Source organism: Schistocerca gregaria, chromosome 6 (assembly GCF_023897955.1).
Source record: "Schistocerca gregaria isolate iqSchGreg1 chromosome 6, iqSchGreg1.2, whole genome shotgun sequence".
NCBI lineage: Eukaryota > Metazoa > Arthropoda > Insecta > Orthoptera > Acrididae > Schistocerca > Schistocerca gregaria.
Window position 1 is genome coordinate 442,024,374 of NC_064925.1, and position 18,185 is coordinate 442,042,558.

Sequence of the window (18,185 nt, forward strand, 5' to 3'; positions counted from 1 at the left end):
GCCTCCCACCTTCCACAAGTGAAAGTAAGACTCTCTGCGGTACAACTTTTAAATTACGCCTTCGCTGTGTGTCTTCAAGCGTCTTGGAAGCTATAAGAGACTTGTGACGCTAGGGGTGTAAAATACGAATGGCTTGTCACTGTTCTAATTTTTCTGTAGCTATTAGGGCCACCTGACATTCTGCATTCAAGTTCCGGAGGACGTGAGTTTGCATTGATTTTTGTTGGATTAGAGTAACTTTCGAAGCTTGAGCTCTCTTAGAATTATGCGCTAAATCAAATTTACGTTAGCGTAGTTTGTGATAATAGGTTCAGATATGGTTCTCGGCTTGCCGTCCGATTTTACTATCTCATCTCCACCAAAACTCTATCGCTATGCCAGTTGGTGTAGGAACTCAATACCATAAACCATACGCAGAATAACATAGGTTTGCACTATATCTATAGACACTAAGAGTCGCCGACTGTCGCGCCACTCACGAATAACATATTTAAAAATGTTGATAATACTAAAAAAAATACTACTTTCTGAAATATCCTATGGTCTCCCTCAGGGTTTAAGGTATTTCCACACCAAATGCCATCGGAATCTGTTCAGTGGTAGAGTCGTCAAAACTTAACAGAATGAGTTACTTTCGCAGTTAATAATATTGGTATTAGTATGTAAATATGGATTAAGCACGTTGTGAATTGAATAGCATTGTATTGATTACTTCGAATCATATTGCGTAGACGATGAAGATGTTTGGTTTGTGGGGCGCTCAACTGCCCGCTCATCAGCGCCCTTACAAAGTTCCAATTGCTATACAGTCCAATTTTTTTCTCTGTCCAGTCTAGCACAAATGATGATGATGATGTTAAAAACACAAACACTCAGTCCTTGGGCAGAGAAAACCCCCAACGCGGACGGGAATCGAACCCAGGACCCCGTGATCGAGAGGCAGCAACGCTAGCCACTAGACCACTAGCTGCGGACATATTAAGCAGAACAAGTCAACCAAAGAAAGCATTTTTACAAATATGATAAAGTTCAAAAGTTAAAGAGTACATAGTTTTTTCAAAGAATAAATGTTTTTCCTTAATTTGCTTAATATTCTTCAAATCAGTAAATATATTGTGACATACGTTTTGAAAATAGGCTATCTTCTTCACCAGGATTCAAGCTACCTCACACCAAATTTCATTAATATCTGTTACGTGAAAACGTAACAGACAGAGCTATTTTCGCATTTACAATATTAGTGTGGAAGTATGGATTCATATGGATTAAACACGTTGAGGATTGTATAAGCACTGTATTCTAGCTGTTACCCACTTGCGCTCGCGTATTGGTAAAATGAAATGAAATGTGCGTATGACTTTATTGGCCATAAGACCCCTTTTGGGATGCTCCGGAGCTTGGTACAAGTTTTTTTTTTTTTTTTTTTTTACGCCACTTCGGTGGCTTGCAGACAACGCACAAATCCAGAAAAAAAAAACTGTTGAACGCGAGAGTTGAACCCGGGAACCCATGATCGTGAAACAACAACGCTAACCGCGTGACCACGAGCTGGTCACGTAAATTGGAACACGTAACAAGAAGGTAGTTTTACAGATCGTCTCTCAGACTCTTCCGCATCTTAGAAACAATAACAAACTAGCTGCTTTGTTTATGAAGAAGCAGTTCTTGCTTCAGTTGAAGACCTGGTAAAGGAAAGAAGACAGAAAAAAGAAACCAAAAGAGAATCTTTGGAGGGGAAAAAGGATCCCAAGTACAAATCTGGGGCCTCCTTAAGAGGTGACATATTTCTCAGAATCTATGAAGGCTAGAATTATGAAATTTTTACCCTTAGTTCTATACAGCCAATAAATCTTGTCTCAAGAGTAAATTTTGAAATCTGAGTGTAAACTGAGATATGTGGAAAAGTTCTTGGAATTTTATTTAAATTTTATATTATATTTACAGAATTATAATTGAAAAATTATTAAAATCCTCCTATTAGATATATTCAAAACGCACCACGAGAGGAACTTACTATACGCAAAGAGATTAACGAGAGAAAATGTTGTAAAAGTCTATTCAATAGTTCTGAGAAAAATGAATATAAATTATTTTTTGAAAATAAATTTTTTAAATTCAATAAAAGAGTTGAATATATATAATACAAGGAATTTAACAACAAATGTGTGAATTTCATGTAAAGCCTGGTGCAAAATTTTATTGCTGTAGCTTCAAAATTGTTGATTTGGTGTCTCTTTTTAAAGTGTGTGGTATTCATGAAAGTCCCCCACCCGTCTTCCCTCAAGGCAAATGTGGAAATGGTTCTTGTCAAAAAGGGGTGGGTGACCGGTTGCCTTTCGCATCCTTTCGAATCTCAGTAATGATCCGTCTGTAATGGCCTCGCCATAGATGGGACATTAAATTCTTAACTTCCTTCTTCTTATTGAAAAAAGATTACAGTGTACCATCAAGAACAGATAGTAAATACTTCTTTATTACGATGGGTTTCAGATCTCATACCGTCATCAGATATCTAAAATAAAACAGCTTTCATGGTGATATAAAACCTATGGCGTCAATAGTACAAAATTTGTCGTAAGTCACTGTTATCAAATAGTAAAATATGTTACTTTGTCAATAGTAAAACGTATCTCCCCCCACTTGGAATCTGGTGTACAGAGCTTTAATTCACTGTGGCACCCTCGTACTGTGAGTGATAACCATCAATTCTCTGTGATATAATAAGTTCCCTGTATCACCTATAACATTTTGTTTTTTAGAATAAAATTTCTTGAAAATGACCTACTCATGTATATAAAAATAAGTTTTTTGTATTATCTACAATGTTTTGCCTTTTAAGCATAAAAAATTGACCAAATGATCTATATCAGAAATATAATTTTAGGATCTTGCCCTCTTGGATAAATTTCTGCTGAAGCCTGTGGATCATAGAATTCTATTGAACCCATCTGCCTTTTCCTTAAATTCAAAATCGATTGTGACCACTCGATCTTTTGTTTTAGATGAAATTCTTTTGTAAATTATAGCCTAAAAGTTAGTTCTGATGTAATGTAATGGACGCTTGTAGTTACAACATAACATTATTTGTCATTGTATGTCTGTATTCAACTAGTCATTTTATCTGTATTCACTGTATCTGTTCTCATCGTGTAATTGAAATTTTCGCTTTTCCTGCACGTCGCTTGGCCAACAGCGGCCTACTGCAGACCGACACTTAAGAGACACCAAATACAAATCGACATCGAGAGACAAGCCCTGTCATATGGCACTCGCGACGTATACGCTGGAATTGAATGTAAATAATACGTCTTTTGTAGTGGGCGTCGCTCTACTGCAGTGTCACACATGGCGAATAAATAGGAAAACAGTAGAACGTCTGTGTAGGGCCATGTTTTTACCTACAATGTCACTTGGCTGAATGTGTATAAGGCTTTGTGGCGCTTGGCTTTAGTAACATGTGTTGGAAGTCACAACTGACTCATTGACATTGACATAATGGGTTTTGTTGGTGGGAGGGGGAGGGGGGGGGGAGCTGCTTCCGTCATTTAAACCTATCAGACCTAATACGAGAGAAATGCTCATCTTAATTTTAACACTTACTTTTTAGAAAAGCGTTTTGAAACAATTAATATATTTCAGTCGACGCATGATGTTGAAATACCTCTACTATAATAATTAGTTTTTCTTAGAAGACTGTGTTTTAGTTATTATCAATTGATTAAAACATCGATAAAGATACATCAATGGCTCTCTTAATAGTTTTGTGGACACAATCTAATTTCACTTTCATAACCCTCTGATCAGACAAAATCGTTTGATACACATGAGAATTGATTTTTGTTCTGGCATTTTTCTAGCGGCATTTATCATTGTAAGTTTTTAGCCCATGTCCACTTTAAGTTCGGTTCAATTTAGATTTTATGAACACAGTTTGCATGCGAACATAATCGGCAGTAAAAATTTAGATGCGCCGGCCGCGGTGGTCTCGCGGTTCTAGGCGCGCAGTCCGGAAGCGTGCGGCTGCTACGGTCGCAGGTTCGAATCCTGCCTCGGGCATGGATGTGTGTGATGTCCTTAGGTTAGTTAGGTTTAAGTAGTTCTAAGTTCTTGGGGACTGATGACCTCAGATGTTAAGTCCCATAGTGCTCAGAGCCATTTGAACCATTTCAACCATTTATATGCACTGAATTATCATTGTAATGGCCATCAACATAACTTAAAACAATATGAAACTTAATTTGAAACAGAATACAAGCGGCAGTTTAGAGGTACAAGTCAGTTGACGCCATAACAACGACGTGTCATGGCACCATGGTAAAAGCATACCCCTCAGCTGTGGTGACACTAACGTCGACGGATACAGAAGGCAGTTCTTTGACAGCCGTTGGTGTACATATTTTCAGGATGTTGCTGTATTGGTTTTGCCTAGTGCGAAGCTGGAAACATTAATACAGCGAGATAATTCGGTACATCTCACTTGTTTATGGGTGGAACCCAAATAAACAAACATTCCGCGAAGTTTTTGTTCGGTAGTTATAAATTTAAAAAACATCTCAAACGTAAGATTAAGCCAAGGACTTTTAACACCAAAAAGAAAATACAACTACACAACAGCAGTTTATGTATAGAAGGTGTGGATGAGGGATTCAATATTATCGGCGGGATCTCGTATAAATGCCATTTCAAACAATCGTTAAGTAGTTCTAAGGTTGTGGACTTTCGCCGCTCACTCGTCGGTAATTGGTTCCCTTTTTGTGCTCATGGCTCCACAACTCTGTGTTTTCGATTGGCCGTTTCCTGCACTGTCCTCAGCGTACCATCAGATTTGTTTCTGCGTCGTGTCTACTTGCACACATTATGATGATGTCTGCGATGGTAGGATATTAGCGGTGCCATCGATCTCGTTGGAATCTAGACGTATCCCGCTTAGCCTCTGAGTAGCGAGCGTCCACTTAGATGCATTCCAAAAAATATAGTCGCAGTTGTTGCTGCACATTTGGACCTCAATTATTGTCTTAATGACAGAACATCAGCAGGGATAAACGCAAAATAATGCTCATTACACGGATAAAGAACCTGGTAATACCCCGTTACAAGGTTAGTGATCAATATCTTCAACATAAAAATTTTACGAATACGTACCTAAGTAAATCAAATCTTTCTCCATCTCCTTCCACATTTCAGCCGTAGAATCTGGAACAAACTACACAGTAACCTACCTCCGACGAGAATCACTCGGCATTCAGGATGAGGTTAGCGCTTTACCTGTTTAGTTGACGAAGTCTCTCTCTCTCTCTCTCTCTCTCTCTCTCTCTCTCTCTCTCTCTCTCTCTCTCTCTCTCTCGGGACGTCCCAGCTCTCCTCCTTCCATTGAACACTTTTGGCGCTTTGTCAAAACTCTCTACGCTTTACTCATCCCCATCTATTTCTGTTTCTTCCCTCTATCTGATCTTCTAACTTTATTCTGTTTTTTGTTTTTTCTTGCTCTTTTCCGGAAGAGTCAACTTTTTCTTTTGGACGTTCTTCCTCAGATTCGACAAAAGCTTAATAAGGAAATTACTTGAAAGTGTTGAGACTGACAGTTCTAAAATATGATAAATGCATTACCATATCAAATACGACGATAAACATGACTATTATTACTATGCAAAGCCCTCGGAAATTTTACAATTCCCTCCAAATCCAAGAGCGCCACGCACTCCACCATGCCTACGGTGTCCATCAAGTTTGCCCACACGTCGTCTTTAGCATGTAATCAAATTCCCAAATTTCAATCAACACTTCGAAGACATTATTACTTTTAATGTACACACATCAAAAAATGTTTTGCATCACCTCAGTTCCGATAGTTCCGGAACCTCTACAAAAAATTGGAATAGAGATCAACATAAATACCATTTCCGCCCTTTTTATTTCACATGAAAACCACACATTGCATGTTGTACCACCGTACAGCGAGACCTTCAGCGGTGGTAGTCCAGATTGCTCTACACACCGGTACCTCTAATACCCAGTAGCACGTCCTCTGCATTGATGCATGCCCGTATTCGTCGTGGCATACTGTCTACAACTGCATCAAGGCACTGTCGGTGCAGATTGCCCCCATTCCTCAGCGGCGATTAGGTATAGATCCCTCAGAATGGTTGGCGGGTCACGTCGTCCATAAACAGCCCTTTTCAAGTCACCCCAGGCATGTTCGATAGGATTCATGTGTGGAGAACATGCTGGCCACTGTAGTCGAGATATGTCGTTATCCTGAATGAAGTCATTCACAAGATGTGCACGATGGGGACGCGAATTATCGTCAATAAACACGAATGCCTCGCCAGTATACTGACGATATGATTGCATATCAATCGGAGGACGGCATTCACGTATCGTACAGCTGCTACGGCGCTTTCCATGACCACCAGCGGCGTACGTCGGCCTCACATAATACCACCCCAAAACATCAGGGAACCTCCACCTTGCTGCAGTCGCTGGATAGTCTGTCTAGCCGGGTTGCCGGGTTGCCTCCAGTCAGGTCCCCGACGATTTTCTGAGAAACGTGATGCCAATCCTGAGCGGTCCATTCGGCATGTTGTTGGGCCCATCTGTACCGCGCTGCATGGTGTCGTGGTTACAAAGATGGACCTCGCCATGGACGTCGTAACACGACGTGCTGTGGCTGCACGAAAAGCATAATTCAACATGGTGGCGTTGCTGTCAGGGCTCCTCCGAGCCATAATCCGTAGGTAGCGGTCATTCACTCTCTCGGGCGGCCTGATTGAGGCATGATATAGACAGTTCCTGTCTCTCTGTATCTCCTCCATGTCGGAGCAATATCGCATTGGTTCACTCCGAGACGCCTAGACACTTCCGGGTTGAGAACCCCTCCTGGCACAAAGTAACAATGCAGACGCGATCGAAACGCGGTATTGACATGGCATGGTTGAACTACAGACAACACGCGCCGTGTACGTTCTTCCTGGTGGAATGACTGGAACTGAAGGGCTGCCAGATCCCCTCCGTCTAATAGGCGCTGCTCATGCATGGTTGTTTACTTCCTTGGGCGTGTTTAGTGACATCTCTGAACAGTCAAAGGGACTGTCTCTGTGATACAAAATCCACCGTCAACGTCTCTCTTCAGAATTCTTGGAAACTGGGTGATGCAAACCATTTTTTATGTGTGTAGATAATACCTCTACAGCCTGCGCAACGGATACAAAACGTCTAGGAATAAATGCTCAGTTGAAATGTCGTCAACACACAAATACACTTTTGAACAGAATGCCATCGGCTTGTTAAGCATAGAGAGTTCTGTCATCAGAGTGTAACACCCAATGACTTTTAGTACATACTAATAAACTCAACCTAGTATTCTTTTAAGAATCGCCTGCATGTACAAGTATATTCTGCAAGCTACCTTGTGGTGTGTGGCGGAGGGTACTTTGTTTTCACAGTCATTTCCCCCATTTCCTGTTGCAGGCGAATATTTTGCGGGAAGAACGATTGATGATAAGCCTCTGTATGAGCTCGAATTTCTGTGATTTTACCTTCATGATCCCTTCGCGAAATACATACTATTCTTCCCAATGTCATCGTGGAGGGCCTGATGATGTGAAGGCGTTATTTCAATGCCATTTGTCACGGTTCTCACCTCCATCTCAGAGGCGAGAAAAGAAATGGTGCTTTTGCACCGTTACAGAGGAACGATGTAGGCACCTTTGAGTCAAATTTCGAACTTACGTTTCCCAACGCGAGTTATTTACAGAGTTTGAAAAAGTGGATACTTCTTTTTAGCGCGGAGTATTGGTTTCATTTTCCAGCAAAGTGTGCTCTCGGAATTTTGACAGTAGACTACGATGCAGGAACCTTTCTTAAAGTGTCTGTCATTGGAGTGGTCTGAGCATTTCCTTGACTCTTTCGTACTTCCTAAATGAACGTGCTACGAAACTTGCTGCGCTTCTTTGGATCCCTTCTGTTTCCTCTACCTTATCTCGCAGACTGACAGCTAATATCCAGGTATTAGTCGAACAGGCGTCTTGAAGGCTACTTCCTTTGTTGATAGACGACATTTCCTGGGGATTCTTCCTGTGGCTCTCAGTCTGACATCTCCCTTGTCCTAGATTAAGTCCACTTGGAATCATTCCGTGTCATTTTAATGGAAGTAACGTTTTCCAGTGTATGTTCTGCGATCGTGTAATATATATATATATATATATATATATATATATATATATATATATATATATATATATATATATATATATATGCGCAATACATTTGTTAACATTGGGAGTGAGCTGTCGCTCCCTGCACCAAGTGTGATCCTCTGCAGGTGTTTCTGCATTCCGCTACAATTTTCTAGCGTTGCAACTTCTCTGTATACAACAGCATCATCCGCGAGACGGATTGCGCGGCCACATCCGCCGGAGGTTCGAGTCCTCCCTCGGGGATGGGTGTATGTGTTGTTCTTAGCATAAGTTAGTTTAAGTAGTATGACCGACGACCTCAGCAGTTTGATCCCTTCAATATTCACACACATTTGAACAACCGCGAGACGGATAATGGAACTTCCGACAGTAGCTGCTACGTCATTACATAAGGTGTGAAAAGTAAGTCCTATGGGGGACTAGCATGTCTGAAGATGTTTCTCCATTGAGAATGACATGCTGAATTCTGTTTGTTAGAAACTCTTCAGACCAGTCGCACAGTTCGTCTGAAATGCCGCACGCTCGTATTTTGTTCGTTAGGCGGCAGTTCGGAACTGTGTCGAACGGCTTCCGGAAGTCAAGAACACGGCACCTACTGAGGCGCCTGTATCTGCTACGTCCTGGGTCTCGTAGACGATCAGAGCGAGCTGGATTTCACACGGTCCTTGTTTTCGAAACCCGTGTTCGTTCCTACAGATGAGATTTCCGGTCTGGAGGAATCGTCGTATCTCCCGAACTATATGTCGTACAATGATATACACTATGTGATCAAAACTATCCGGACATCTGGCTGATAACGACTTAAAAGTTCGTGGCGCCCTGAATCGGTAATGCTGGAATTCAGTATTGTGCTGGACCACCCTTAGCCTTGATGACAGCTTACACTCTCGTAGGCATACGTTCAAGCAGGTGCTGTCAGTTTTCTTGGGGAATGTTAGCACATTATTGAACGGGTACTGCATTGAGACGAGGTACCGATAAGGGTCGGTGATGCCTGGCACGAAGTCGGCGTTTCAAAACATCCCAAATGTGTTCTATAGGATACAGTTCAGGAGTGTGTGCAGGCCAGTACATTACAGGTATGTTATTGTCGTGTACCCACTCCGCCACAGGCCGTGCATTATTAACAGGTGCTTGATCGTGTTGAAAGATGCAATCGCCATCCCCGAATTGTTCTTCAACAGTGAAGCAAGAAGGGGCTTAAATCACATGGCCTGTGCTGTGATAGTGCCACGCAAAACAACAAGGGGTGTAAGTCCCCGCCATGAAAAACACGACCACACCATAACTCCACCACCTCCGAATTTTACTGTTGGCTCTACACATGCTGGAATTCGCCTTACCTACACGCTGTCATCGTATCGCCACATTGTGTACCGTGATTCGTCACCCCCACACAACGCTTTTCCACTGTACAATCGTCCAATGTTTACGTTCCTTACTCTAAGTGAGGCGTCGTTCGGCATTTACAGGCGTGATGTTTGTCTTATGAGCAACCACTCGACCATATTATCCAAGTTTTCTCACCTTCCGCGCAACTGCCATAGTACTTGCAGATGATCCTGATGCAATTTGGAATCCCTGTGTGATTGGTCTGGATAGATGTCTCCCTATTACACATTACGATCCTCTCAGCTGTCTGCGGTCTCTGTAAGTCAACAGACGAGGTCGGCCTGTACGCTTTTGTGTTGTACGTGTCGTTTTACGTTTCCACTTCACTATCACATCGGAAACAGTGAACCAAGGGGTGTTTAGGAGTGTGGAAATCTCGCGTACAGACGTACGACACAAGTGACACCCAATCACCTGACCACGTTCGAAGTCCGTGAGTTCCGCGGACGGCGCAGGTCTGCTCTCTCAATGATGTCTAATGACTACTGAGGTCGCTGATATGCAGTACCTGGCTGTAGGTGGCGGCACAATGCATCTAAAACGTATGTATCGGGGGTGCCCGAGTACTTTTGATCAGATAGTGTAACCTTGTACGTGCATTCAATGGTATATTTGGATACTGCCTGCAAAATTTGTTGCTAACAAAGTTGGCAGTGAAGAAGTAATAAATTAAAACTTTATGCCGTGAAGTTTTAGTGCATGAGCAGTGAAAATGTGCTAACTATTAATGTTTTCCTTTTATCATTTTGTGATGATGTCAACAAAAAAATCTTTCCTGATGATTTGAAATTGCGTGTCAAGATTATGAGAGACCGCTGATTGCTTCCTCGATCGATATAATATGGATAGAACGAAATTTTAACTCTGCGTCGGGGTGTGCGCTGATATGAAACTTCCTAGCGGATTAAAACTGCTTGTCGGACTTGAACACGGGATCTTTTCCTCAGTTGGAGACGGCAAGGCAGCTCAGAACGTTCGGCCGCAGACGGGCTGCCCTCTCTGATAAAAAGAAAAAGGTGAGTGAAGTATTTAACAGTGAAGTTGAAGGAGTGTCATGTGATGTTCACCAAGACCAAACGAGCGAGACCAAAAAATATTTAAAAAAAAAAAGCTCGTGGAGCACTTGCCCGCAAATATCAATGTTCACGAGTTCCAGTGTCAGTCCGGCACACAGTTTTAATCTGCCACGAAGTTTCACATCAGCGCTCCGTTGCGGAGTGAAAACGTCATTGCAACCAAACTATTCAGAAAGCACTAAGCGATTTCCTATAAACTTTACACGTACACTACTGGCCATTAAAATTGCTACACCAAGAAGAAATGCAGATCATAAACTGATATTCATTGGACAAATATATTATACTAGAACTGACATGTGATTACATTTTCACTCAATTTGGGTGCATAGATCCTGAGAAATCAGTACCCAGAACAACCACCTCTGGTCGTAGTAACGGCCGTGATACGCCTGGGCATTGAGTCAAACAGAGCTTGGATGGCGTTGCAGCTTCAACACGATACCACAGTTCAGCAAGAGTAGTGCCTGGCGTATTGTGACGAGCCAGTTGTTTCCCCAGCATTGACCAGACGTTTTCAATTCGTGAGAGATCTGCACAATATGCTGGCCAGAGCAACAGTCGAACATTTTCTGTGTCCAGAAAGGCCCGTACAGGACCTGCAACATGCGGTCGTGCATTAACCTGCAGAAATGTAGGGTTTGTGCAGGGTAGAGACACGGGTCGTAACACATCTGAAATGTAACGTCCACTGTTCAAACTGCGGTCAATGCGAACAAGAGGTGAGCGAGACGTGTAACCAATCGCACCCCATACGTTCACGCTGGGTCATATGCCAGTATGGCGATGACGAATACACTCTTCCAATGTGCTTTCACCGCGATGTCGCCAAACACGGATGCGACCATCATGATGCTGTAAATAGAACCTGGATTCATTCGAAAATATTACGTTTTACGTTTTCCATTCGTGCATCGAGGTACGTCGTTGAGTACGCCATCGCAGGCGCTCCTGTCTGTGCTGCAGCGTCACGGGTAACCGCAGCCATGGTCTCCGAGCTGGTAGTCCATGCTGCTGCAAGCGTCGTCGAACTGTTCGTGCAGATGGTTGTTGTGTTGCAAATGTCCTGTTGACTCAGGGACCTAGACATGGCTGCACGGTCCGTTACAGCCATGCGGATAAGATGCCTGTCATCTCGACTGTTAGTGATACGAGGCCGTTGGGATCCAAAACGGCATTCCGTATAACCCTCCTGAACCCACCGATTCCTTATTCTGCTAATAGTCATTGGATCTCGACCAACACAAGCAGCAATGTCGCGATACGATAAACCGACATCTCGATAGGCTACAATCCGACCTTTATCAAAGTCGGAAACGTGATGGTACGCATTTCTCCTCCTTACACGAGGTATCGCAACAACGTTTAACCAGGCAACGCCGGTGAACTGCTGTTTGTGTATGAGAAATCGGTTGGAAACTTTCCTCATGTCAGCACGTTGTAGGTGTCGCCACCGGCGCCAGCCTTGTGTGAATGCTCTGGCAAGCTAATCATTTGCATATCACAGCATCTTCTTGCTGTTAGTAAAATTTCGCACCTGTAGCACGGCATGTTCGTGGTGTAACAATTTTAATGACCAGTAGTGTAATTTAAAATCATCGCGAAACATTTTTTTCGTGATATCAGCATGAAATGATGAAAGGAAAATATTTATGCTTACTACATTTTCGTTGTTCAGGCAGTAAAACGTCACGGCATGAAGTTTTAATTTATAATTATACCACAAGAAATGAACTTGACTTGTGGTGTTAAACCTTTGACGCAAGATTGTATCTCTCAACAAGTAAATTATGTCAGCATTTAATTTTTTTAACTGTGTTAAAAATTGTGTGAAATATAGAAAATCAAATTTTTGTTGCCCCTGGAAGCTGTTAGATATCTCCTGCCGCGGTGGCCGAGCGGTTCTAGGCGCTTCAGTCCGCTGCCGCGTAACTGCTACGGTCGCAGTTTCGAATCCTGCCTCGGGCATGGATGTGTGTGATATCCTTAGGTTTTATGTAGTTCTAACTTCTAGGGGACTGGTGATCTCAGATGTCCCCATAGTGCTCAGAGCCATTTGAACCATTTTGAAGATGTTAGATAGCAACCAGCAACTAGGACAGCCTCCCAGGTTAGCCGTTAGTAATACACACGATACATTGTGTTCATTCAGTTCTTAGCTATGGAAGTGGAGCAGTCTGTATGTTAGCTCTGAATGCTAGGTCAGACAGGTGTAGCAGAGTGTTGCTGTGTTGCCGGCAGGTGGCGTGGTGAAGGAGCGCGAACGTCGCACGCCGGACAGCCCGGAGGGCGCCCGCCTGCAGCCCGCCGCCTCCGCCTCCGCCTCCGGCAGCCCGGCCGGCTCTCCACCCCCGCAGCCGCCGCCGCCCGCCCCCTCTTCTGCCGCCGCCGCCCCCGGCCTGGGCCCCGCCCCCGCGCCCGCCCCCGCCGCGGCGCAGCACAACGGCCACCGTGCCGCCAGCCCCACTGCCACGCTACACATCAACGGCACCGCAGGTCAGTGCTCCGGCATCTTCTCTTGTCACTGGTACTGTCTACGACTGATTAAAACATTTTATGTGGCTACACATGTGCCTGTGCTGTTTTTTTGTAAACGGAACTTCAATTCATGTTTTTACGGATACGATACTACAACCTTACGTTGCATGTCAGTTATAGGAATTTCATCCTTGAGTGGTGTTTAAACACAATGGTGCACCGCCACGTGAAGGAAGGGTTGGGAGGGGTGTTATTCTCAATCGGTTCTTGAATCAAACCTTTCCGGAAAGATGGATAATAAGTGACAGTCCAACACCACAGCCACCACGTTCACCAAGTATAAGCACTCTTCTTTTTTCTTTTCTGGGCTTACGCCGAACAAAGTGTTCTGTTCACCAGTCTTATGGCACGAATAAGAGATGCCGGAAAAGAAAGGGAGAGAAATTGAATGCTATATATATATATATATGTTAAGATGGTATCATGTCCGAAAGAACAGATACCATCTTAGTATATATATATAGTTAAGGCTCACCGGCCACTTGACCATCTTCTTCTTCTGTGCGAATGCACAAACAGTGCCCCAACTCTTACGGGAATCGGAAACGCGCCGAGAATAATGAGTATAATGGGTGGGGCACTACGAATGTAGTGCGGGACAATACGTTGAGAATGTGGGTTTCTCGGGAGGCGTGCCAGAGATAAATCCCTGCAGTCGCGCTATCCTCGGCGGCTCAGGTGGATAGAGCGTCTGCCATGTAAGCAGGAGATCCCCGGGTTCGAGTTCCGGTCGGGGCACACATTTTCATCTGTCCCCGTTGACGTATGTCAACGCCCGTAAGCAGCTAACGGTGTTTATTTCATTGTAAATTGAATGCTGCCTAGACATTCTAACGGCAGGAAACATGGAAGAGTATCCATAGTTAGTTAGTTAGTTGGTTGCGTGTTCCATTGATCAGTCCCACGGTAAGGTAGCCGTTATGATGTGGAAAGTGTAAAGTGCACAAGAAATGCACATATGAAAAAAAATTTTACAGAGTTAAAGATTAATATTTCTATTAGTTACCCCATTCTCTTAAATGGCACAAAATGCATATACTATATTTATAGATTTATTTATTCCTATTCAAGAATTCATATATGGTATAGATTGAGCTGTCAAGGAGATACGATTTCAATTTATTCTTGAAGCTATTGTCGAAAATTTTTATAGTAGCATATTTTACCCATTTATGTGCCAAAGATAGGTTTTAGCGAAGGATAGTGTAAGTCTTTAATATTTCTGTTGTTTTTAAACTGGTCCATGTTGTTGAGAACAAATTTCATTAGTGAGTAGATGTACTGTGAGGCTGTTGTAAGAATTCCCAATCTTTTAAGAAGATGCCTACAAGATGTGAGATGCCTACAAGACATGAAAAAGCTTTATAAGTGAAGTGACCATTTGCTACAAACCGCATAGCTGTGTCTAGCAAGGTTCCTCAGAAACAAACTTTTGCAATCAAGGAACGACTTTATATTCGCCATGTACTAGGGTAGACACAAAGTTTCAATTATCGGCACGAAAGAACTGAGTTACATAGTTAATTATTTTCCTACATATCTGGAAGTTAATATACATCGCAATTCCCGCGCCACAGTGACGTAGCACTCCGTACGATCAAAACAAGGTGACGCAGACCGTTGTTAGAGTCGAGTATCGTGCGGTATTCGTTTTCTGTATCTGAAGAGTAACGACGCCGCAACAATACATGTTCAGCTGGACGATGTGTACGACAACAGAGCACCGTCATACAGTACAGAAGTTGCGGTTGGTTCGTTGATTTAGGGGAGGGGGCCAAACAGCGAGGTCATCGGTACCATCAGATAAGGAAAGGATGGGGAAGAGTCGGCCGTGGCCTTTCAAAGGAAACACCCCGAAATTTGCCTGATGCGATTTATAGAACTCACGGAAAACCTAAATCAGGATGGCTGGACGCGGGATTGAACCGTCGTTCTCCCGAATGTGAGTCCAGTATGCACCACGGCGCCACCTACTGTACGTAGGTGCAACCACAAAGGAGGAGTATCTGTTGAGAAGCCAGACAAACGTGTGCTTCCTGAAGAGGGGCAGCAGCCTTTCCAGTAGTTGCAGGGGCAACAGTCTGGATGATTGACCGATCTGGCCTTGTAACATTAACCAAAACGGCCTTGCTGTTGTGGTACTGCGAACGGCTGAAAGCAAGGGGAAATCACAGCCGTGATTTTTCCCGAGGGCATGCAGCTTTACTGTATGGTTAAATGATGATGGCGTCCTCTTGGGTAAAATATTCCGGAGGTAAAACAGTCCCCCACTCCGATCTCCGGGCGGGGACTACTCAGGAGGACTAGCTCTGCAGATGACCAAGAAATTAATGAAATGTATGATGAGATAAAAGAAATTATTCAGGTAGTGAAGGGAGACGAAAATTTAATAGTCATGGGTGACTGGAATTCCACAGTAGGAAAAGGGAGAGAAGGAAACATAATAGGTGAATATGAATTAGGGCTAAGAAATGAAAGAGGAAGCCGTCTGGTAGAATTTTGCACAGAGCATAACTTAATCATAGCTAACACTTGGTTGAAGAATCATAAAAGAAGGTTGTATACATGGTAGAAACCTGGAGATACTAAAAGGTATCAGATAGACTATATAATGGCAAGACACAGATTTAGGAACCAGGTTTTAAATTGCAAGACATTTCCAGGGGCAGATGTGGACTCTGACCACAATCTATTAGTTACTAACTCTAGATGAAAACTGAAGAAATTGCAAATAGGTGGGAATTTAAGGAGATGGGATAAACTGACTAAACCAGAGGTTGTACAGAGTTTCAGGGGCAGCATAAGGGAACAATTGGCAGGAATGGGGGAAAGAAATACAGTAGAAGACGGATGGGTAGCTTTGAGGGATGAAGTAGTGAAGGCAGCAGAGGATCAAGTAGGTAAAAACACGAGGGCTATTAGAAATCCTTAGGAAACAGAAGAAATAATCAATTTAATTGATGAAAGAAGAAAATATAAAAATGCAGTATATGAAGCAGGCAAAAAGGAATACAAACGTCTCATAAATGAGATCGACAGGTAGTGCAAAAGGGCTAAGCAGGCATGGCTAGAGGACAAATGAAGATAGATACAGCCTACAGGAAAATTAAAGAGACTTTTGGAGAAAAGAGAGCCACTTGTATGAATATCAAGAGCTCAGATGGAAACCCAGTTCTAAGCAAATAGGGGAAAGCAGAAAGATGGAAGGAGTATATATAGAGTCTATACAAGGGCGATGTACTTCAGGACAATATTATGGAAATGGAAGAGGATGTAGATGAAGATGAAATGGGAGATACGATACTGCGTGAAGAGTTTGACAGAGTACTGAAAGACCTGAGTCGAAACAAGGCCCCGGGAGAAGACAACATTCCATTAGAACTACTGACGGACTTAGGAGAGCCAGTCCTGACAAAACTCTACCATCTGGTGAGCAAGATGTATGAGACTGGCGAAATACCCTCAGACTTCAAGAAGAATATAATAATTCCAATCCCATAGAAAGCAGGTGTTGACAGATGTGGAAATTACCGAACTATCAGTTTAATAAGTCACGGCTGCAAAATACTAACGCGAATTCTTTACAGACGAATGAAAATACTGGTAGAAAAGCCGACCTCGGGGAAGATCCTTTTGGATTCGGTGGAAATGTTGGAACACACGAGGCAATACTGACCTTACGACTTATCTTAGAAGAAAGATTAAGGAAAGGCAAACCTACGTTTATAGCATTTCTAGACTTAGAGAAAGCGTTTGACAATGTTGACTGGAATACCCTCTTTCAAATTCTGAAGGTGACAGGGGTAAAATACAGGGAGGAAAGGCTATTTACAATTTGTACAGAAACCAGATGGCAGTTATAAGAGTCGAGGGGCATGAAAGGGAAGCAGTGGTTGGGAAGGGAGTGAGACAGGATTGTAGCCTGTCCAAGATGGTATTCAATCTGTATATTGACCAAGCAGTAAAGGAAACAAAAGAAAAATTTGCAGTAGGTATTAAAATTCATGGAGACGAAGTAAAAACTTTGAGGTTCGCCGATGACATTGTAATTCTGTCAGAGACAGCAAAGAACTTGGAAAAGCAGTTGAACGGAATGGACAGTGTCTTGAAAGGAGGATATAAGATGAACATCAATAAAAGCGAAACGAGGATAATGGAATGTAGTCGAATTAAGTCCAGCGATGCTGAGGGAATTAGATTAGGAAATGAAACACTTAAAGTAGTAAAGGAGTTTTGCTATTTGGGCAGCAAAATAACTGATGGTGGTCGAATTAGAGAGGACATAAAATGTAGACTGGCAATGGCAAGGAAAGCGTTTCTCAAGAAGAGAAATTTGTTAACATCGAGTATAGATTTAAGTGTCAGGAAGTCATTTCTGAAAATATTTGTATGCAGTATAGCCATGAATGGAAGTGAAAAATGGACAATAAATAGTTTGGACAAGAAGAGAATAGAAGCTTTTGAAATGTGGTGCTACAGAAGAATGTTGAAGATTAGGTGGGTAGATCGCGTAACTAATGAGGAAGTATTGAATAGGATTGGGAAGAAGAGACGTTTGTGGTACAACTTGACACGAAGAAGGGATCGATTGGTAGGACATGTTCTGAGGCATCAAGGGATCACCAATTTAGTATTGGAGGGCAGCGTGGAGGGTAAAAATCGTAGAGGGCAACCAAGAGATGAATACACTAAGCAGATTTAGAAGAATGTAGGTTGCAGTAGGTACTGGGAGATGAAGAAGCTTGCACAGGATAGATTAGCATGGAGAGCTGTATCAAACCAGTCTCAGGACTGAAGAACCACAACAACAACAACAGTAGCAAATGACATTCAATATTTACGGGTTCAGGACGTTTGTTACACATCAATATCTCTTTAAAAAAGTATGTTGTGAGTAAAAGTCAACAATAATTTACGACATCTGCATTTTTAAATTCTTTTGTCATGGTCACTAATAACGCCCCCCCCCCACCACCAATTGGTA

At 42.7% G+C, this 18,185-nt stretch overlaps 1 protein-coding gene across 1 annotated transcript in view; it reads left to right on the top strand.

Annotated features, from left to right (window-relative positions):
- LOC126278302 (protein CBFA2T1-like) overlaps positions 1-18,185 on the top strand; it is a 1,072,749-nt gene that overhangs the window by 819,302 nt on the left and 235,262 nt on the right. The window contains exon 3 of the mRNA XM_049978315.1: positions 12,905-13,159. Within this exon, the coding sequence (XP_049834272.1) occupies positions 12,905-13,159 (255 nt within the window). The remainder of the gene's footprint in view (positions 1-12,904; positions 13,160-18,185) is intronic.